Source organism: Argiope bruennichi, chromosome 3, assembly GCF_947563725.1.
Source record: "Argiope bruennichi chromosome 3, qqArgBrue1.1, whole genome shotgun sequence".
Lineage (NCBI taxonomy): Eukaryota > Metazoa > Arthropoda > Arachnida > Araneae > Araneidae > Argiope > Argiope bruennichi.
The window spans coordinates 54,704,901-54,729,996 of record NC_079153.1 but is presented as its reverse complement, the minus strand read 5'-3'; the positions used below and the strand labels follow the sequence as shown (position 1 = coordinate 54,729,996).

Genomic DNA, 25,096 nt, shown 5'->3' with positions numbered 1-25,096 from the left:
CGATATGTACTTTGAGACACTCCGAAGACTACGCAGGTCTATCAAGAACAAAAGATCGGGACTACTCACTGTGGGCGTGGTTTTGATCGATGATAACGCGCGTCCACACGTCTCCAGGGACACACACGCGGAACTGGCCAAATTCAAGTGGGAGCAGCTCGGCCATCCGCCCTACAGTCCGGACATGTCGCCTGCGATTTTCATGCATTTGATCCCCTGAAAAAACATCTGGAAGGGAAGCGCTTCCACTAGGACGGCGAACTCAAGGATGTTGTGAAGGACTGGGTCTCGTCACGGCCACAGGAATTCTGCTCGTTAATCAATGGGATCGTTGTGTTCAGGCTTACGGTATATACTTTGAATAAAGTCTTCATTTATACTCACAGTGTCGTTTCTTACCTTTTCATTTGAACACCCCTCGTATGTAATATTGACGATCTGTTATTATAATAGGTTATAATAAATTTTATTTTTCATTGAAATAATTTTATTAATAATTATAATTTTTTTAAATTTATCAATAATTTATTAATAATTATAATTTTTTAAATTTATCAATAATTTATTAATAATTATAATTTTTTAAATTTATCAATAATTTATTAATAATTATAATTTTTTAAATTTATCAATAATTTATTAATAATTATAATTTTTTAAATTTATCAATAATTTATTAATAATTATAATTTTTTAAATTTATCAATAATTTATTAATAATTATAATTTTTTAAATTTATCAATAATTTATTAATAATTATAATTTTTTAAATTTATCAATAATTTATTAATAATTATAATTTTTTTAAATTTATCAATAATTTATTAATAATTATAATTTTTTTAAATTTATCAATAATTTATTAATAATTATAATTTTTTAAATTTATCAATAATTTATTAATAATTATAATTTTTTAAATTTATCAATAATTTATTAATAATTATAATTTTTTAAATTTATCAATAATTTATTAATAATTATAATTTTTTAAATTTATCAATAATTTATTAATAATTATAATTTTTTAAATTTATCAATAATTTATTAATAATTATAATTTTTTAAATTTATCAATAATTTATTAATAATTATAATTTTTTAAATTTATCAATAATTTATTAATAATTATATTTTTTAATTTGTTAATAATTATATTTTTTAATTTGTTAATAATTATATTTTTTAATTTATTAATAATTATAGTTTTTATAATTATATCCTTTCTTCAAAAAATGTTGAGCATTTAATAAAAACATAGTTTGAATATAATTATATTGTTGGACATCTTTTTGTGCAGATATATAACTTATCCGTCCAAAAATTTGAAAGAATGGCAATTAATGAGTTATTTTTCCATAGGTAAGAGAATTTTGGAATTATGTTTATCTCTTTTTATTTAAATATGATAACTTACAAACACCTTAACATATATTGAATTGCATTCTTTTTTTATTTATATTTTACTTCATAAAATAATTAAAGAAACTTTACGTAATTGTAGATTTCCGCTTTTCTGTCAACAGCAAGTTTTTGCATCCGGTAAAATAAATAATTTCAACAAAAGAATGAGAAAGTTATCTTAAACATCAGACACTTTCCCTTTCAAGTAAAAACCAACCATTAAGATATGAACGCACTTAAGTAAAGATAGCCGTTCATGTAGCTGCAAAGGAGCAAACTTGGCAATTTTTCGAACAATATAAAAATGCAAAATCAGTCTTTTTAGGAATCCTGTTTTACTCACTTCGCCCTTTTCATTTTTAACTTCGCGTATATAAAATAAATACAAGAAAAATGTTTTAAGCATATAAAGGAAATTTTCCGCAAAATCTTAATTATTTAAGATGTTTTATTTTTTTTTATTACTAATAAGAAATATAAAAAGTATATTATAGTCGTCAAAAAAATTCAAACTCGAAATTTGATAAATTCTACGTTTATGATAGCTTTTGATCCGAAAATACATTTTTGGAATTATATTTGTCTGTGTTTCTGTCTATCTGTGAGCACGATAGCTCAAAATTCCTTTTACCTAAATGAATGTAATTTGGTACGTGAGCATTACCCGATATGGTTAGATTTCTATCAAATTTTGAAAAAAAAATCCATTTAATTGTCCTTTCTCAAAATCCATTTGTGTCATTCCGGCTATCTGAATATAAGTAAATACGATAAATTTGGTTCCCAAAATTTATCGTTTAAAATGTAAAATGTAGATCTACGTAAAATCTGGAAGAAATGCCGCAAAGGGTTTGCCCATCTGTCAGAATGTAAATTAAACAAGTAACAATTTAGGCATGTGAAATTTGATTCAAATTTGCAGCATTTAAGATGTTAATTTTTCAAAAAGTTTAAACCAAATTTGTTCAAGGGTTTACTGTCTATCGGTCTGTGCGTTCGTATGCATATAACCGCAATAACTGAGAAATGTTATGACTTAAATAAATCAAATTTGGTTTGGGATATTGTGACTACAATTATATATTAAATGCCAAAATTTCATTTCAAATGGTCGGAGATGGTATTTAAAATGCATATCCAACTTTTAGGTACTTAGGCACTAACCCCCACAATTAAATACTAAAGATCACATGCTAAATTCAATGAAAATATTAGATTCACGTTTAAAAAAGATATTTCATAATTATTGTTCGCCAACGCTTTGTAGTTTTTACTAATACAGTATCAATTTTTATTATACTAAGAAATACAAAACTTTTATGTGTGGTTCTCTGAAAATAAAAATTTGAGCACTCGTGACATGCACGACCTAGTCCAATGTCCGTAATTTTATGAAGGGGGGAGATGGATATATGTTATTCCCTTCCCTGTCTCATCACGGAATATAGGAAACATTTTTGGAAAGATCACTGCCACTGAATTGAGCTTAAAACGAATACTTCTAAAAATATGTTTATGCGGCTCTATACGTGCATATGAACAAATAACTTCATAAATTATATAAACAAAACTTAGTTTTTTTCCCATCAAAAGTATCGTTTTGTATTAAATTTATAAACAAATTCGACAAACTGAAGTGTTGATGTTTTAAAATTTTAAAACATATTATCAATATGCAACGAAATTAAGAAAACATAATGCACGAATTGAAAGCTGTGAAAGATGACGAAGAGGTGCAAAAAATAACACAAATTGAATAAAAGGGGCTTTGATGAAGGAATAATTGCATCGAAAATGTAACAAAAGGCACGTCTTTTAAACCGATTCTTAAGGGTAAGTAATTAGATATTTCATGTATAACAATAAATATAATGATAAATTTGATGGCTTTTATGATTGCGATTTAAACAAACTCAAAAACAGTTATTTTTTTCTTTGTATCGCTAAGAAGTTGTTTCTACATAATTTTCAATTAAACTAATGCCCAATAACAAATGATCAAAAAATCATCTATGCAATTTATTGATAATTTGAATCCGTTAGCAAAGTGAACATTTAATTGAAGGACAAATGTAAACAACTATCAAATATACTCCATACAAATAATACTTAACAACCTGTAGATGATACCGAATAAAAATCGTAAATAAATAAGCCAATTGAAAATTATATCACTGAATATAATAATCAATTGATTTTTATGTTTTTATTCAATAGCAAAAGTGAGTAAGTGTCCATACTGGCTCACCGGCTACGGTCATCGAGTCCCTGAAAGGGTAGAAGGGCTCCTCCCTTAGACTGATTTCCTGAAGAATGATACCGAAGCTGTAGACATCTCCTTTCATCGTTCCCTGAGGAGGGCACACAGGAAGACGAAGCAACTCGGGGGCTTTCCATAACAATTCTGAAAAAAAATCGAATGTATAAGTAAATTCAACAAAACTTTAAATCTACAAGATTAGTTTGTTTGTTTTTTCGAGTTTCCAATGGATTATAGAAAAAAAATCAAAATGGATTTATTTCAAAGGTTTTGTATAAATGTGATTGCCACGTGCATGTTAAACATAAAAAAGTTATGTTTAACATAATCGCCTAGAATATTCAGACATTTGTCATATCGGTGAATCTGACCTCGGATCCTCTCTTCCAAAGACGTTCCTTTGAAATTCTTCATTATTCTGAAAGCCAGTTGATCTCCAATTCAGACATTTTTCATATTGGTGAATCAGACCTCGGATCCTCTCTTCGAAAAACGTTGCCGAAAGTGATGTGAGATGTCCTTTAACGTCTCTTTGAAGCTCCTCATTAGCTTGAAGCTAGTGGATCTCCAAATCAGACATTTGTCATGTCGATGAATCAGACCTCAGATCCTCTCTTCGAAAGACGTTGCCACCAGTGATGTGAGATGGGTCTTAACATTCCTTCGAGATCCTCATTAATCTGTTCATCCCTAAAAGAGTTTCTCAATTCATGGAAGTGATGTAAATTACAAGATTCTTCACTGCTTCCTCTATAAATGTAGAAAAACATGCATTTCTATTGCAACAGAGCACCATTCTCAACAAGTTGATCCTATGGTTCGAAAGAAACAAAAGTGGCTGGAATTCCAGGCAACGAGCTGGCGGACAAGTATGCCAAAATTCCGCTTTTCGCAGGTAAATGGTTAAGCAATTCTGTTACATATTCTTTCCTTAATAGAAAGCACAAAAAACTGCAAGGATAATGAGGAGTTTCAAAAGAACATTAAGGCCTGTCTTACATAACTGGCAGCAACGTTCTTCGATAAAAGTATCGGAAACCTGGGCCACCAAAATGATAAATACTTGAAGCTTCACAACAATTACATCGGAAAATCTGTGTTATATAACTTAAAGTGATAAATTCATTTTGTTTTGTACTTTTGTCTTTTTTATGCCCAATCGGAGCATGAAATAAAACCGCCCTCGTGTTTCTTAAAATAATGTATTACAACTACAGTGAGTTACACTCAATTACAATATTTACATGCAAGCTGAATAGTTCCTGCCATTTGTAAGATAGATATATCATTGTTAGGGAAGCCAGCATTGCAGATGTTTCATAGATGGCTGTAATGATTCATAAGAAAATGAATACAACGGTCCTTTTTCTCATGAAACGCAATGGCTTAAAAATTGAGGCTGGAAAATATTCTTCGTTTCCCTCATTGCAATGTACCTCGCTCCAACCAATTTTCATATAATATTTAGATTTTAATTTTTTTCTTTCTGGTAAGAAGTTACAGGGTTGTAATGCTTTGAAATAATTATCTGAATTTTAATATCTATCATTATCTGAATTTCATAATATCGGCATAATGGCACAGATCTTCTACAAGGAGATGCAAAATTAAGGTACCTCTTTACAACAAATGTATGAACACGGATATGTCAGTTATCTACAATTTTAGCCCAAGGCATATATTTCAATTAACTATAAAGTGTTAAACCCCATTACTTTTTGTGTTCTTTTCAAACGAATTTACTTTCCGAGTACCTTCATAAATAGGATGGGGAAACCTATTTTTTATATAGCGAAATTACATTCCAGGAAGAGGACTAGTAAGCATTGTTTACTTATAGAAAAGCAGTCATACACTATTAAAAAAAAGGCAAATCCCAAATTCTCATGTGACGAATCTTGGAATATTTTTGTCTCAACATCTATCATTGATAGTAGGAACAGGGTCGATTTCAAAAGGGTAGAGATACATATAATATCAATTGGCCCTCTACATATACTAATACATTACAAAAGTCAGAATTGCTATCAACAGTAAGCACTTGAGGCACATATTATAATTGTTGTCAAAAATTAATTCAAGAAAGTTTTCATATTTTACTTTTGTATAATATCTTGGGGTTCCACAACGAGTGAGAAAATTTTGATTATGCTAATTTGTAACTGCTATAAAATATCAGATTTCTGCATTATTCTTGACGTAGTATCGTAAAGAGTGGCAAACCACGCGACATTCCAAAACTTCTAATTGTTAGTGTGCGTTAAGAATCATTTTTAATAATAATCACAATTTAAACCCTACATCGCCATTTTTTTTTAATTTTGGAAATAAAATCATCCCATAACTAATTACTGGGACACTGATATTCGTTTCAGATGACAGACCATGACTGCTTAACTATGAATTGACGTACTAAAACGATCATATTTTACCACCAAATTCACTTTACTGAAAAATTATATTTTATGATGATAAAAAGAAATGTTTGCTTTCTCATTTTCGGCTCAACCCTTAAAAAAAGTGCTTAAGATAATTACTGTTTTGATTTTTTTCTGAAATTATGGAACCCGGAATTATACAAATTAATAATTTTTTTATTACAAAATATTTTCATGATGCATTATTATTAATCTTTATTATTTTGCTAGAAAATTACTTTATATCCTTAAAATGGTTTCATCATATGAGATGTTCAATTTCATGTCCCTCAAAAGAAATATGGAAAAAAATTAATTACATTTTGGAATATAAATAATAAAAATGAAACTGTCTAGACTTTCAACCTCCCCCCATTATTTTGCTGAATAAATATATCCTATTTTAGCATTGCATTAACTGTTAATAGTTATTTTGCTTTGTAATTCCATTTGGTGAACTGACAAAATGCCACTGCATAATGTCTAATATTTTCCTATTGAAACCCTTAAAAAGTGACTTTTAACATATATCAGTGAATCTTCATTTCAGCACCTATTTAGGCACACTTCCTTTATGAATTCTAGATCGAAGGAAGACACTGGTATGCTCTGGCATGTTACTCTTATGTACTCCATCAATTCCACAAAACAACTGGTACACAAACACATTTTCTTACAAATAGTAGAATTGCGTATAGGCTGCTATAATTTTTACATCAAAAAATTTTAAGGATTTATCTATACACTTCCCTCTTGCAGAGCTAATCTATTTGCCCTCAAATCATCTTGTTGATAGATTTATTCCAATACTTTAAAGCATCATTCAATAGTTGAAATTGGAGATATTACTAATGTGAATTGACGAGAATAGGCAAGCCCGAAACTTTTGGAAGAAACGGTAGTACTTATACTCCACATACTTCAAAAAAGTACTGAGGCGAATTTCTTTTTGAAAAGTTGTTTTCAGCTCTCGTATACTCATCGTGTAAAAGTAAGTATGCCTAACATTTTACTTTTTATTAAATTCTTATAATTAAAAAATTAAAAAGAAAATTACAACTATTTCCTAATTAAATGCAATTGTTTCAATAATAACTCGAAATTATCCTTTCTTCGATCTTTCCTCTGTCTTGGAATCATCTTTTGAAAGTGAAACATTTTAAAACTAATTCTTATGAGTACGAATAAAGGGCGTCATTTTTCGGTATTCCTTTATTAGTACATTAAGCAACATTTACCGGATATTGTACAATATTATTTTAGATATTACACGATATTTTAAAATATTGTACATTATTTTCAGATGATTTTTTGGTACTGGTAACATCTAATGTAAGTGCTTACTTTTCATATTTTTTTCTTCACAATTTGCCATTGACTCAGGATGGCGAAATGATGGCAAGCCGAAATCAGTCAATTTCACTACGAAATGACTATCCACTAAGCAATTTGAGGATCTCAATCTTCCATGGGTTCCCATTTCACCGTTATGTAAGTAACTAAGACCCTAGAACAAAAAGAAACGAAACTAAATATAGCATTTTAATTTAGTTGAAAGCATATGCCATTCCGGTAACAACCGATACAGTCCCAATTTCTGATATCAGTAAATGTTTTAAATATTTATAAATGTTTAGTATAAATATTATTTTTATTTCATTTTGATATAAATAATGTTTATATAAATTAGTATTCCTCTTTAATAAATATATAGTAATAAAATAAATATGTAAATATTTTTTAAAAGCTGTATTAGATTTTATTTTTTTAAATTAGTTTATTAGCTTCAAAAGATTTCGTTCACCTAACTTACGCATTACAAAATATGAATATATTCAACATTGTTTAATTAATAATATCAATTTCGTATTTATTTTTATTTTTAAAAATGTACGTTTAAGTGGTCATTTTAAAGACAAGAGACAGTATGCATCCCAAAATATCCAGAACAATTCTGTCTTTAGTTTCTTTTATACAACTGACTTTTTATCTTCACAATATCTAATGCCCCGAACTGAAAAAGTTCAGAAAATTTAGACAGGACGAAGGAAGCTCTTTTTAAGTTTGGGATTCCATCATTTTGTAGAAACGGGCTCAACTCGCTTCCGAGTTACGTGCCTCAAAGCTCGCAACAAGATATATCCAAAATGACCTTTCTTGTATTTTCTTTTGCTTTGAAGGTCGCAAACGAGTCTCACACACAAAAATAATTTTCGAAGTAGCTTCCGCAACTGAGTTGAACCACTCATTGAAATAATCTAGCGTTCTTTTAGTAGTAAAAAGTAATATTCCTAAAAGTGAAATAGGATACATTTATCTCGAGGGAAAATTTTTACAATCATTTTTTGTAATATCTCATATATAATAAGATGCTTTACAATATTTTTGTGACATCTTCATGCTATTGCATACCATTTAGAATTTCGAACAACAACGTGGGGATATCTTTCGATATTTCTGTGTTAGTAGGATAATATTTTAATACTTAATATTGTACAGACCAAGTCATCTTAACAGAAGTTTCAAAGCAATTTTGTGCGCTGCATTTACTGACTTCAAATATTAATATAAAATAATGGAATGATTTCACATTTTTAACTGTCTTAAACCTCAAAGAATCATTGGGGTATTATTTTAAATTTGGTCAAAAATATACCTGGTGAGTGGAACACTTTACGATATACTGCAAAATTTTATCATAAGATAAGAATGTGAACTTTAAAACACTTGCTTGTAATCTATAAATTCGTCTACACAAAGTAAATTAAACTAATTCTTTCTTCAATTTACTTCGTTCATAATAAAATTTGTTGAAGGATATAAGATTTAAAAATTTATCCAGACGTGAATTGAAAAATAATGTTGCTAATATGTTTGATGCAAAATATGTTAAATAAAACTAAAAACTGTGTGTGTGTGTGTGTGTGTGTGTGTGTGTGTGTGTGTGTGTGTGTGTGTGTGTGTGTGTGTGTGTGTGTGTGTGTGTGTGTGTGTGTGTGTAAAAATTCCTTTGACATTTTTCATTCTTTAATGTTAATTTATCAATAAAAATAGATTTAAAATAATCATTTAATAAAGATAATAGAATTTGCAAGCACAAAAATGTGATGTATATTTTATTAAATATATAATTACAATTTCTTAAATAATTCGTAAGTTTAACTATATACACATTTTTATTTAATTTGCATTATTTCATTTTCGCAAAGGTGGAATATTGCACTTGTATTTTTTCCCGTTTGAAATTTTATTCACTTTTAATTTGCAATGCACTATTTCAATGTTTTCAATCACTTAACGGCAATACACGATTTCAATTCTCAGTTTGTCAATCATTTTGATAAAATATTTTTTCATACAAGCGGCTCTAAAATGTGAATGTAAGAGAAACTGATATTAAATACTCATAAAATTTACAATAAAGAATTATAAATTAATGTACTAAAAAGCAGAAAACTATTATCATAAATATTACTTTTTAGTACACAAACAAAATTATATTTTTTAATTAATTAAATTTATCTTAAATAAATTAATATTAGTTTTAAATATTAACATTTTAGGTAGATTTCTAAAGAAATAAGCAGAACAATCTAAAAATATTTCAGAAACTTACCTTCACAATATCGTTGATTAATGAGTATCGAAACATCCAATCCAAGTCAAGGGATTCATTTTTCAGAACATCCTACAAATGAGAAAAGAAACAAACGATTTTATTTCATAAAACTCCATCAATCATCACAGCTCTTCAGATGACTGGAAAAAACTTTGACACCAAATAAATAGTTTCGCCAAAGTAATCGAGCACTCATAAGCGCTAAATTTTCCGAGTAATGAAATTTCAAATCAATTGTTACGAATATTAGTTTTTTTTTTTTTTTTCAAAATCATGCTTTGGATTTATTATTTTGTATTAAGAAGAAAAATGTACGGTTATGTTTAAAATAGTAACATTTACTTACTTGAAGACTGCCTTTTGGGCAATACTCTGTAAGTATAGCAACGTTTGGCGCATCAATGCAAGCTCCAATGAAGTTGGCGATGTTCTGGTGTTGGGCTTCGCGAATCTGTGACAATAGAAAATTCCATTAAGTGTATGTTATAGCTTGAAAAAAAAACATTGTTCATTTACAGTTGCTGATTAGATGTAGAAATAAAAACTATAAATGTAATTAGATTGTTATATTAGATTGATTATTAGATTGTTATATTAGATTGATTAGATGCAGAAATGAAACTATACAGCCTTTTCATAAAAATCTAAAATATGTTTGTGTTAAATAATGCAGATATTTTGTTGATCATAACATGTAGTTCTTAGATTTGATATTGAATTGCGACTAGTCTATGTCGATGTAAAAAATTTTTGAGTTACGTGAATAAAAGATTTTTTTTTTTTTAGAAATTTTTTTCCCTTTAATATTCTAAATCTTTGAACAGATTTCTTTATAAAATTGTTAGAATTTTGTTTCTAAGTCTATTTTTAGGAAGTTACAATGATATTTATATTTGCACTTCATAAATTAAAATCAAATGCATACCTTTTGTTCATATTTGGTATAATAATTTCTCAACATGTTCTGCAGTTTCTGAACTCCAGAATAAATAATCTATTCATTTAGAAATATTTTATAGTTGTTTCAGCGTCTCACAATGCGAAAAAAAATTGGAAATTTCGTATTAATATCAGTCGAATCCCAATGTTTAAAGAATGGATAAAAATATATCTTATTTTTTAGTTTAAGAACTAGAAAGTATATTTTTAAGATATCTGTAAAATGTTAAGCAAACCATTTGATAAACTTCTAAATTTGAAGATTTTTGTTTTATATATCTTTTTAACCAAAAAAAATGTCTTTCGTCCAGTATTTATCTTGCTACTTAATTGGTATATTTTGGTTTCATAGATGCTTTTTTTTTCAATCTGCTTTAAACAAATATTTAAAAATATAACTATTTTCAAAAAATTCATCCCTAATGTAGTCACATACCTATGTGACAGAAAAATATATTTTGGAAAAATGTCATAAGAAATCGAATCTCACCTTTTTCAATTCAAAGAGAATTGACCTCGTAAGCTCTATTTTCTTTTGTTTATAAACCTTTTTAACTGCCACAGTGTTACCCTAAAATGTATGATTGATATTTTCAAAAATTTAAAATTATTTATTAGTACATGAATTTGAAATACCAAAATCAAACGAATAACAACTATATACATTAATTGAAATATATAAAATTTAATTTTTTAAATAAATTGTAGATAATATTATGAAATAAAAATGATAATTGTGAATAATTCACGCATATGGATAATGAAGTAGGTCTTTATTCACACTTGCAATGATTCGAATTGCACTAACATGATATGAAACATTACCTTATATGTACCTGTCAGAATAAATCGATTATTCGCAGCATCAGCGGCACAGGATTCCAAATATAAGCTCTAAAAAAATAATAAACACAGCAATAAGTTAAACCTCATTTTAAATTCATTACAAATTTTTTAAAACAAATATAAATGCGATCCGAGAATAATTGAATGCATCACTAAATTATGTGAAACAAAAACTAGAAATTGTAGGAAGAAAAATTCTGTATTAAATTATAAAGAAACTATGAAAGTGCGATAACTTGGTTTCACTTAATACATTCAAGAGTTACCTAATTTCAAGATAATTATTTACAAACATTTGAGGCATAATGGAGTCAATAACAACAGCTATGATCCAATTCCGGCAAATTAATATGGAGGATAATTTTTTCGCATACTTCTACATAGAATAATTCAAGAAAGTTGTATTTAAATATCGAATAACATTTTTTAAAAACTGAACTTTTCTCATACAATCCTCAATAGGTTACAACTAGCCCCATCTATCGAATTATTCGATAGGACAGCTTTAAAATAAATCTTTAAAATCGTGTTAATAAAACATGGCATAGGGAAAAAGCCACTGTTCCTAACTATATTATCATATATTTTTGCGATGTGTCATAATTATAATACATATTTGCAAGAAAATATCCGATTTTAAAAAGAATAATTAAAATTAATTTTAAAATGGTTAGGTATAGTATTTAATTAAGTTATAAAAATTAATTTTACAAAAAAAGCACATCAAGAGTGAATTTTCTATCCTTTTTGCTATGTATATGAAATGGCGTGGCATTAGCTGGGATTTTTATTTTAGTATTTTGATTATTTGTCTCGCCTAAAAATATTCCTGAATTAATGAATCCCTCTTATTTCAACAAAATAGTCTGGGGCGTTTCTTTTCAAACTTACAAGTAAATAATTTATTTGAAAAAAAGACATTAGTTTATGAAATACTTTAATATTTAATATTCCATATTATTTAATATTCCAATATTAAAATCTTCGTGATATGGTCAGTGTAAATCAACGAGTCTGAAAGTAAAATCTTAAAAATTCAGAAAGCATATATAATTAATATTTCTTTATTTAGTAAGAAATATAAATATTTATCTTTATTTATTTAGCATGATTTTTTTTAAATTAATAGTTTTGTTGTCACAATATGTTTAATTTTTACTCTGGATGCTGTCCAATACCGCCTCTCAAACCAGGGTGTTACTATACTAGAACCCTTAGACTGAAATTCTGAAAAAACTGCACGCTTTTAATAAATCAGATATAAGATAGCATTATTTGATGAGCTTGTGTATGTCCACAACCAAATCTATTTTTAGAAGCAACAGGAGTAGAGAAAAGAGAAGAAGAAAGAAAATAACCCTTAAAGAAAACATCCCTTCTTTAGAGGTTTGAAAAAAAAAATCTTTTCACACAACACATGATAAAACAAGATAATAAATTAGTTGTTCCAGAGACTACTTGAACTCGTGTAAGCAACAAATCACTAAATCATCAAGAAATCTATCTAAAATAAGATGCTTCACCCGCGAAGATTTTGATCTGGCATGGGGAATAGGGTTATCTTTCATAAAATGTTCTTCATAATAGATAGGAAGACGAATGCCAGATGGCGGTACCATCTCTGCTCTGCCTTCCCCCCCTCCTGTCATGTGCTTATGAAATATTTTCGTCTTAAGTAACATTTAGGAATACTTGTACGTCTTGCAAGTTGCAAGACAACTAATTTCCTATCACAAGCCAGCAACATGCTGCAAGTTAGTTGAAGATATTAAACACGGGTTATTAATAACGTTGAGATTATAATGAAAATAATACAGATGTGAATAAAAGGCCCTGCTGATTGATGGGTTTTACCCGAAACAGAAATTGAAATGCTCTAACATAACGATAATTGACAGTTCTTAACTAAGTTTATTTAAATCTCCGAGTAAAGAATTATTTAAATTTTAACGCAGTCAGAGATCGGATTAAGCCTTGTAGAAGCTCATAGAGATTCAAACTCTTGGAGTCCTTTCAGTCTAAACTATGAAAATTTAATTTCAGCCTATATTAAATATTCTATATTAATATAGACTATATTAAGTCTATTCAGTCTATATTAATATAGACTATTTAATTTCAGTCTATATAAAATAAATAATTTTAAGAAGCAAATTTTCACAAATTGTAATAACCAAATGCTTAATAACATATCACTTTCTAAAATGTTAGTTTCACTATACTGCTTATAATAAAAAGCTCAACTGAAATTTAAAAGTAATTTTAAGCAAAAGAGCAAAAAGTATAAAAAAAATTTGACACAATTTAAATAAGTTCTTTTTTTAATTATAGAGCATCGCATTTTTTTGAATTATTAAATAACATAATATAAAATTTGCATATATTAATTAGAAAAGTATGTTACTTGAATAATTTTCGAAAATTAATTAAAACATTGTTTTAATTTAATTTTAGTAAATCTAAATGAACGTCTTTTGTAATTAAATGAAAGCTCAAAATTTAATTAATTTGAAATCGCCCAAAACGTGATAAGCATTTTATTAAATAAGATCTATAGGAAAGAGAGATTCTACAAAATTTTTTAAAATTTTACTCGCCTCTAAACGAAAACGAAGGTATCATAACTTTCAAAAAATTACAGAAAAAACTTCCAAATTACAAATTTAATGATAGATCTACATTTATCAGATTTTCCCTAAGTACGTACAAATTTTTTTTAGAATTTTATCTGTCTGTTAACATTATAACTCAAAATTGCTTTGAGCTCGACGAATGAAATTTTGTATATAGACTTTATACTACATTTGTCGAGTTCTATCAACTTTTGCACGGCATCCATTCGGAAGAAATCTGTCTTTCCTGCTTACAAAATGCATGATAATTACAGAAAATTAAGCTTTAAATAAATAAAATTTGGTGAACAAGTTTGTTATTTAAAGGCAGATTCTTGTCAATTTTTGAACCAAATCTGTTAGATTTGGTTCAAAAATCTATTGGTCGCAAAAATCGTCTATTGGTCGCATGCATGTAAACGTAATGATTTAAAAAAATGGAGTTAGATGGCTGATCTTGTGACAATTAGAGTTCCATATCAAGTTTTGTGTTTAATCGGTCTGAAAACAAAACTTTCAAATTACAAATTTAAATTTCGGTACTTATGCTTTAACACACGTCCGTTTCTAGAATTCATGTGGCTCCTTTCCGGTTTGATATAGATGTAGATAGACTTCATTAAAAATAAATTACACATCAATCAGTTTGAAAGACGCAAACAAATGACAAAATACTAATACATATAACATAGTTCCAGGGTTTAATAGCTGATTATCATACGATATATTCAGTAAAATATTTTCAGTAAAATATTTTTAAAATATTTATTTATATTTCTTTTGTTCGCCAATGTCGCCAACAACAAACCCTTTGTTTCTTTTCCCAAGGTCCACAATTTCATCCGCGAAGAATGGAATAACCCCTTTTTAGGAAGTACGCCAGAAAATTTGGGGTGGTTTCATGCTCATGCTGGTTTCTGTAGTACATTTATTTACCCTAACAATTTAGAATATAATTCATTACTGTTACTGAAAGCGTTTTTCCTATGGGAAGTACTTACATATTTTTAACGATTTAGAAATTAACCATTTATCCGCGCAATTAGACCAGACACGCTGCTTATTTCATACGTACAAGAATTTACTGAATGTCGAGATTTATATAACAATATAACAGAAATAACTATCGAAAACTGAACAACTTGAATTTATGCTTAGATAACAGCGTTCAAAGATTTTGTTCAATAAGATATGAATAATTTACACTATACATTAATTGAATGGCATTATCTTTTCTCTATTCAAAAAATACACAAAGAAAAATCGATAAAGCATTTTTTCTCCTAAATAAAGGGTTCATTGTCAGGTGCAGATGAACAATCACTTTCTGCTCCTGTGCATAAAGGCTTGAAGAATGGTTGTCAAAACACCCAGAAATGAATGAATCACAAGCAGGTTGTCACGCGACAGAGACAACACAAAACTCGCCAAAATAAAATAAAAAAATATATCGCCAAAATCTATTTCCATATTCTAATGCATTTCTTCCGAGTAAAACATGAAAATAAAATAAATATGTTTATTTGAATTTTTAGATCGTTGTAAATAGAAATGAATGTATTATTTGGTATGATAAATTTCTGACTATAATAAATGAATGCTGAAGAAATAAGTCTAACACTGATTTATCGAAATTAACAGGAAATAATACCATTTTATATGGTTCCTAGGAGGAATTTAAAAATATCATATTTACAATAATATATTACTTATGAATAAAATAATATATTAATATATATATTAATATATATCTTTTTCATAGGCTAACCGTAATTTCAAAAAGTAATAAATTACAAACACGAACATATATTACTAATGCATGTTTATTTAATGCGTGATTTGTTTTTGCTAATACATCAATTACTTCAGAAAAAAAATGCAATATTTTGCGTTTTCGCAAAGTATATCAAGTGCATTTAAAAGTGCATACATGCTTTAACGAAGATAATTATTTATTAATTTTAATTCACTGAAAGAACGCTCAGTACTTGCAATAGTAACTGACAACGTAAAGAAAAATTTAAACATAATTAATACATTTAGAAATAATTCGTTATGATTATTGTTTAGTACGTATTGCATATTCCTTGTGCGTTACTTACATCCTTTTCATTCAAAATCAAATTTCCTAGATTAGGCTTTCATCTCTATCTTTGTTATAAAGCTTTATAAAATTTTTGAAACATTTTTTTTTCTAGTTTAACGTTTTTCTTAAATTTATATATCAGTAATTCATTTGAAAGCAGATATACTATTTGGTATACTTTTAAATCTATCTAGCCCAATATTAAAAAAATAACATCTAAATTCCTTTACCGGGATTCCTATAACTTCATCTTCTGCTATTTCGTAATACAATCTTTTTTGAATTCGTTTATCAGGGAAATGTTCTGAACTATTCAAATTATTTGCACTTTTGCTTCGTCTAAAAATGTATTACAACTTGTTCTTAAAATTTTAGATTTCAGTTTCAATTTTATTGACTGAATTAAAAGCCGAATCAAGAACAATTGTTTTCTCTTAAATAATGTTAATTTTTGGAAATATTGCAAATTATACTATTAAACATAAAATAAACAGAATTTCTTGTATTGAACTCAACAAACTTTTCGCTTTAGGTGCCGCTGTATTTATTGGTTCTTACATCAATAAATTATTCAAGGACAACAACAATGATTCAACAAGTTTGTTCAAAATGTGTATATAGTGGTTTAACCGAATGTATTTTGGTTACCCAACGAGTGTTGCATAATGGCTTAAAAGTAATGTTTAAATATTTTTGTAGAATTTCCCAACTTTTTGCAGAAAATAAGCAATATAAACATTACAAAATCCAAAAAAAAATTTTACAGTATATACTGCTGAAAGTGGTATCTCAAATTAATAAATTAAAAGAGTATGGTAGGCAAGACACACAAATTGCATGAGGGTTTAGAGCAATTATTCTTGATTGTACACCTTTTATATTTCTCTTTCATGTTGCTGCTGCTGTTGTTCGCCTTTCTTCTACAATACACAATATCTAAATCAAGCTCGCTTAATCTTTCAAGTAGGTTTTATGCTAGTCCTTCTCCAGTCTCATCAGTTACTTCAATAAACTCTTTTCTCTTCAATAATTATTAGGTAGGTAAATTATGAAGTTTGTTCCTTATGGGAAATATCAGGAGTACAATCCATTTGGATATTAAAGTTCTTTATTTTGTTAAGGAAATCATTTCCTAACGCTGTCAGAAGATGCTCAGTCAGCCACATGAAAGCACACTAATATGTATTCTTTCAATATGTGTGAGTGATGTTATTGTTCAGAACATTATTTTAGTTCTTGATAATGTCGGCGTTCCTCAATCACGGAGCCACTGTGCATAGCATCCGCCGCATCCCCCCCCCCCTAGAAGGCAGGCCCTGTATTCAGTTAACGGTATATTATGATTAAGAAAAAAAAACGTTCAACCCATTCCTTTTTTTTAATTATCTTTTGCATGTTGTTAGAAGCCTATCATAAATCGAATTTGCTTATTTACTTATAAATTTTATGCTGGCTACACATCAAATTTTTGCGTCCGGGATCTTATAAAATAATTCTTGGTGCTGTACTGCATTAATATAAAGGGTGGACTGTTGTAAAATTGAATATCTCATCCTTAATAGTCTGATCTCTATGTCTAGGTTATTACCTTTCAGGTTTAAAATCCTCTTACTATTTTCAACAGAATAATTTGAAAAAAAAATCAATATATATGGTATTAGTTTATGAGAAATTAAAAAAAAAATGAACTGCATAGATTCATTAAAAACTTTCCAAACTTTAAGAAGAGAATCATTGAGATTTCAATTTAAAAAATGATTAGTCAAATTTTATTTAATATATTCGTTATCTTTTGAAAATCCAAGATATTATGTTCTGAATGTCAAAAATATCATTTATTAGCATCATAATAATAATCCATAAAGAAAATGCAATGAGTTGTACAAGAATTGAAAGAATAATCCTTAATCTAGTTTTAAATGTTTGTTTAAAGCAATTTATAATCTTCTAAATGTTATGATATTTATTGCTCTACGTTGGTACTGAATTAAATCAATAATTACAATGATATGTACCTCATGGTTATTTTTATGATCACCCTTACAGGCAAATTACATTTTGGAATATTAACTCTCTGGCTGTGTAATATTTTAAAAACGCTATTTAGAAGCAATGTTTTCAAATAAGTTCAAATATTTTTCATACAAAGCGAACTAATACTATATTTTGCATGATAATAATATAATATAATATAATATAAATCTGTAATCGTAAAAATAAACACACTAAACTACGGAAAACGCGGGATGGAGTAGAAAATGGAATGATTGTCAATCTGCAGAAATTGCGGGATACACAGCTGGAGGGTTAAAGAAGGTGATTTTGAGAAAATACAAAATTCATTTATGAAATCTTTTATGAAAAAGTTTACATAACAAATAATCCCATGCATCAAGCTTAATTAATTTAATTTGAATATTGTTTTGATTGTATAAAAGCCTAATAAAATTTTTCATTAAACTTAGAAAAGATGAAAATTTCTCTTTTGATGCAAGAAAAATTCCTTCAATACCAGATGCTAAAACCATATAATTTAATTTCATTTGCTTTTCAACATATTAATGTTCTTAGAATACATTATGTAATATATTCAGAGGATCTAATGTGGCACATCAAGAACTATGATGATTTTAAGAAGTTTTATATACAATATAAATACGATAAACTCGAATTTTCGGAAATATGTCTTCTATGTATATATGTCTAGTAAACCTTTGAATCGATATAAATAAATTAATAATCGATACATCTTTATCTTTGAGATGAGTTTTAAAAAATTTATAAAGAGGAAAATATACACCTAAAAGTCTATATATTTAAAAGAAATAATATTTTTTTTATCCGATATATTCTCAAAGTTAAAAATTCAAATCAATTTATACAGATTTTTCAATAAAGAGGATCTAAAGACATGATCTGGCAAAAAAATGATATATTTAATCAATTCACATTTATTTTATTTTTCAAAGACCAAAATTACTAGAAATATTAACGTAATGTAAATTTTGTAAGGCAATGTTTCGAGAAGCTGAAAATGAAAACTTACATTGGGAAAAGATGGCGTCCAACATACCCATCCATGTTCCATTTTAGAAGACATCTAAAATTAAATACAGTGTTTATTCTATGTTTAATTATAACTTAATGAAAGAAATTGAGAAATTCGTTCAATTATTTGTACCCACCGCACTCGTGATTGATAACCGACTCATCATGCAGCTATTCCGTATATCCTTCAGGAAAGTTATTTCGTCCCAACGCACCCTCCAGGACATATTGGCCAATTTGGACTCCAATCGAATTTTCCTTCATTTAAAATAACAGAAATAATTTTATTTTAACTCGATAAAAATATAAACTTCGTTTAAAAGTTGAAAAAAATGTATGAAACTGTAGAAAAGAAATTGAAATACAAGACAAAATGTGATTATGATATCTTGTAGCAACTTTTAGGTAGATTCTTTAAGAAAGGTAGCAATAGGTAGATTCTTCTACCTATTGCAATGATTCTCATGACAAGACTTCCAGAAAATTTCTTCAATTCTTCACCGATCATGGTCCCAAGAACCCAAAATCTTCCTTCGTTAAAAAGATTATATATTCACCGAAGAGCCAGAAAAACTGGTATAGCAGGTCGTATGCAAATAACGGAGGTGTTCAACCAATCAGCGCTACATGATGGGTCGACAGTGCGTATATAAGACGAATATCTGGGGAGGTTGTTACATCGACTCTTACTGTTACGATGGCAGGTTATCACGATTTAAGTGGTTTTCAGTGGAGACTAATCGTCGACGCACGAGAGATGGGACATAGCATTTCCGAAGTAGCGATGAAATTTTGATTTTTGAGCACGACATTTCAAGGGTGTAATATGAATATCAGTTTTCTGGTAAAACTTCAATTATCCGACAGCGGTGTGCCGGAAAAAGACCTTCAAAGAACGGAACCGTCGACAGCTGAAAAGAATCATTATACGAGACAGACATTCAATACTTCCACAAATTGCTGCTGATTTGAATGCAAGCCCATCAAAACATATCAGCGTACGCACTTTACAACGTAGCTAATTGATATGGACTTTAGAAAGCCGCAGATCCTCTCGTATACCATTGTTGACTTAGCGGCACTAATCTCTGCGCCTTACCCGGGCTCGCCAAACCGTAATTGGACTCTTAATGATTGATAAACGTTGCCTGGTCTGACGAATTACGTTTCTAATTGCATTGGGCGGATGGTCGTGATCGGGTATGGAGAAATTCTCATAATCTATAGACGCCTCATGCCTACGATGAACTGTTTAAGCGGATGGAGGCTCTGTGATGGTATGGGGCTTGTGCAGTTGGCATGAAAGGGTACCAAGGATACATCTAGACTCGACCATGACACGTCAGCGATGCGTTAATATCCTTTCTGACCAACTGCGTCCATTCATGCCCCATGTGTATTCAGGATAATACCAGCAGGATAATGCTCCATCCCACATGTCGACAGTAGCTACCGAATGGTTTGAGGAGCACTCTTCTGAATTTCGTCCCCTCTCTTGGCCACCTAACTCCCCTGACATGAACATTATATGGGATGGGAACATATATGTGGGATGTTTTGCAACGGGCTGTCCATAGGAGATCTCCACCACCTCGCATTTCCATGGCATTGCTGATTGCCCTTCAGGAATCATGGTGCAAACTATCTACAGAATATCTTCAAAATTAATTGAATCCATGCCAAGCCATGTTGCGACACTTCTGGGGGGATCTACACGACATTAGATTGGTATACTAGTTTTTCTGGCATTCCAGTGTATATATAACCCTTTGACCATGTTATCTTGTGAACAGGATATCAAGAGTAATTCTGTCTGGATTTTAACTGCTTGGAATACGTTGTTAAAAATGTAATAATCTCAGACGAGTTAAAAATGTTCTCTCACGAGTTAACTCAAAGTGGGTGAAAATGGTGTTAGATTGAAATTTTCATTTCGCTATAACTTTCTTAATATTGAAGATCGAAAAATAAATCCACTCAGCCAAATTAGAGCCTCCTTATGACGAACAACTTTTTTATTTAATGTTTTTCGAAAACTTCAATATCTTAGATGTAAGAGGCTGAAATGTGATTTTCAAGCCTTAATTTTGACTCTTTCTAACATCAACAATTTATGTTGTCAGATAGTAACTTAGATATAAAGGAATATGCCTTTGCTTTCCAGTTTGCTAAGGGGAATTTTTTATTGTTAAAGTTATATGAAATCACAATCCTATTTAAAATATTGCCAGAGTATTGAAATTATTTTTACAAAAAAATTCTTATTGTATATCACTAAGCCCTCATTTAAGGCGTTGTTGCGATAGTGAAATTTTCATATAATCAAATTCCAAAATTACGATAGTAAAGGCACAATATGGTGTTCAGACAATATATTTTTTCCAAAGGGAAAATGAACAATTTGGATATTTTTCATTAAATAAGAAAATTTTGTTTAATATTTTTATCAAGCTGCTTGTTCCTAGATTTAACAAGTATTGAATTAATCTTGTTATATTCATTTATGAGCAGGTAACATTAGTATTAGCAGAATTATTAACAATAAGATCTGCACTTCTACCCATTGACAACAGTAAGCATTCATTTGCCAAATAACATTTATTTCCTTTTTCTAATACAAAAGAAATTGTATTAATACAACATAAATTTATATAATAATAACAATTAATATAACACAAGGATTATTATATTTTAGGTATCGTATTATTCTCTATGCAATCGCACACACTTTAGATATATACATCTTCGAGATCTCAAAATCTAATAAATCCATTTCTTCGGAAGTCAAAAGAGAACTCAGTGTGAGTTGCATTTCTGCCTGCAGGCGATTTGATAACTGAAAAAAATGAATATTTTATGCTCCTGCTTCTTGTATAAATCTCATTGAAATTCTATACGCGATTCTATTTGGTATCTATATCAGAGCTTAGACTAGAAACTGCTTCTCAAATCCATAGCAATGGATATAGTAAAAGGGTTGAAGGTATTATCGTCAATTATAATATTTGTTAATATACATTATATTATTATCTTGATATATATATTTGTGATATATATGTCATTTAAAATCGCTATGAACTTTGGAGAAAATTTCACAATTTGAATATACCCTTAGCATCTATACCAAGAAACTATTATATTCCCTTACTCCTACATTATTTTTTATTATTATTACTCTTTTTGTTACCTATTTTTGAAATGCAAAACTTTTGTTTCATTCCAATAATTAAGCAATGATTAATTAAATTGTAACATAATTAATACCAAATTATTATCTTTATATATATGTATATACATACATACATACATACATACATACATACATACACACACACACATATATATACACATATCACACACACACGCATATATATATTTATATATGTTTCTTAATCAGTGTTTATTTAGTATTTCAAATTACTTTTATTATATTATAAGAGAAAAAAATGCAAAATAGTTCAAAAGTAGATAGCAATTATTTACTTTCCTGAAATATTTCTAATAAATTTTCTTTATAATTAACTTATCAACCAGTTTTATTACCTAATTATAAAATTATTTAATATGATAAAATTATGTGTTATATGTTTACATTATTACAGCACAATATTAATAATGACAGCTTAATAATATTTAACAGATTAATAACATATAAAAACGTCAACATATATTACGATATCGGCTAAGAAGTTATCAATTAAAATAATTTAATAACTTTCCATAAAACTCGTTCTGGAAATATTTTAATTCAAATATTTATCTAAAGACAACAGTAAGTTTGACGTTTAATAGATCTTAATTACAAAATGATGACATAACTCAAAAAAATATCAAATTATTAACTTTTAGGAAATGATTTAGCTTTCTATAATCTTGTTACAAATTTCCAAATACTTTTTATGACAATTATTAAATTTGTAATCAACATCAATTAAGTGCAGGATTCATTAATCACATCTATTCTGCATAGTAGAATTAGCTTATAATAACATATTTTAAAGGTATTTTTAAGTTAATATGCTAACAATTTAGATCCCATATGTAATAAAGCAATAATGATAAGAAATTTTTTCAGATAATTATAAATTTAATTTATAAAATAAAATTTGAAGAAAAACTTATTCTTACCTATATGTGAGCACTCCTATAATAATTATTACTACTAAAAGGAACAGCGTGATTATCAAAGAGGTTTCCAACAGTCTCAAACCTATGAAATGAACAAAAGTTGTATTTCATTTATAAAGTTGCAATTTAAAAAGTTGTAATTATTCTTTATTTTCAAGCAGGAATATCATTAATAACCGAGTTGAGCTAAATCCAATGTGTATTTATTATTGCTGACCTCTTTTGTAACAAGCTGGATCTTTTCCATCAAACCCACACCTTGGCTTGTCTTTTGGTATCTTTCCACCAGGCCAATGGATGCTACTAACCTCTTTATACTCCTTCGTTGCTCCGAAATAGGTTAAAACTACCTACAACAATAGATATCCTCAGCTAAAATATTGGCAGCATAAATACAACTATGTTCATTTTTAATAGAAACTTTTAGTAAATAAATCGGGAAAGTTGTATTTTAAAGGTTTAGCAAAACTTTAATAAAATGTATTAACCTCTGGTTAATATTTTTTTTAAAATATATTTTTAACTTAGAAAATATATCAAGCATCTTGTCAAATTGACAGTTTTTAAAGGGATGTTACATTAGTTCATTACAAATGAAAAGAATTAGAAACAAAACGAAATCGAAATGTCGCCGGTGTAGTCGAGATTTCCCTCAGTTTGATGAAAGACATTAAAATGCTGGACAATCTTGAGTTTTACAGGAGTGAGGAGTTTAGAGCCTTGATGCAGAAATACAACGGTTGCTGTAGGACATTCATAGTGAACATGTTCTGTCGAAACAACTTGCATAGTATAATTTCAGCGAACTAAAAATTGATTTTATTATTTGTTATCGATTTATTATCGATTTTAAATGATGCAAGTAACTGCTGATCAACTTGAATAAAGCATTGAAGGAGAAATGTTCAGAATATGATAAGGTTATTTTCTAACTCGAGAAGGATTGCTCACATGTTGCCAGAATAGTGAAAGAAAGTTTAGAATCACTTCATGGGATATGCTGCACCCCCTCAGTATTTACCAGATGATTCATAAGTAGGTCCTTAATAATGCTATTTGTTTTGCTCCATTTGCATTTGTCTTTTCTACAGAGAAACTAAATTCCCTCGAATATATGATAAATTGGCTTGATAATTGGCACGCATTTAAACAACCAGGCTTTTTTCTTTACTGAATTCGTTTGTTACCGGAAAGATGAACAAATGCTGCAATATCTGACGAAAAATATTTTTAATAAATCGATATTTAATTTTTACAAACAAATGCCATTTATTAACTAAAAAATGGCAGAGTCTTTATTTAAAAACAAAGCAAAATACTAACATGGAAAAGCAAGTAGGAAATAAATTTAACTAGACCAATACAGAAGCACTAGTAACGCAAATATTAAAACGCTAAAAAATTCTATTTTCTTTGTTTTAATAATACAATTTTTAAATAACTTTGTTTTAAATAGCTTTAAGATTTTATATATAGTGACTGAAAGCAAATATCACCTAATATTGAAATAAAATAATTCAAACATCGCTATATATTTACAAAAGACGTTAATATTGGACACGATTTACTCATCCATATTTCATTAAAATGTCAGAACTACGATATTTATAAGAAATTAATAATGGCAAAGCTATGAATTATAGCATGTTGATTGAAATTTGAAAACTTGCATTTTGGAAAACTATGTTTTTAATTATAAATAGTTATTTCTAAATTCTTTTATTGCCGCACATTGC

The 25,096-nt window shown here is 28.4% G+C and overlaps 1 protein-coding gene across 2 annotated transcripts in view; it reads right to left on the bottom strand.

Moving 5' to 3' along the window:
• Positions 1-25,096, bottom strand: part of LOC129963092 (atrial natriuretic peptide receptor 1-like) — a 110,509-nt gene that overhangs the window by 19,818 nt on the left and 65,595 nt on the right. For both annotated transcript variants that reach the window (XM_056077143.1, XM_056077144.1), the window contains 10 exons: positions 23,578-23,710; positions 23,361-23,442; positions 19,370-19,490; positions 19,231-19,284; positions 11,466-11,534; positions 11,131-11,211; positions 10,048-10,152; positions 9,699-9,770; positions 7,427-7,589; positions 3,654-3,809 (listed from right to left, as the gene is read on the bottom strand). In XM_056077143.1, coding sequence (XP_055933118.1) covers positions 3,654-3,809; positions 7,427-7,589; positions 9,699-9,770; positions 10,048-10,152; positions 11,131-11,211; positions 11,466-11,534; positions 19,231-19,284; positions 19,370-19,490; positions 23,361-23,442; positions 23,578-23,710 — 1,036 coding nt within the window. The remainder of the gene's footprint in view (positions 1-3,653; positions 3,810-7,426; positions 7,590-9,698; positions 9,771-10,047; positions 10,153-11,130; positions 11,212-11,465; positions 11,535-19,230; positions 19,285-19,369; positions 19,491-23,360; positions 23,443-23,577; positions 23,711-25,096) is intronic.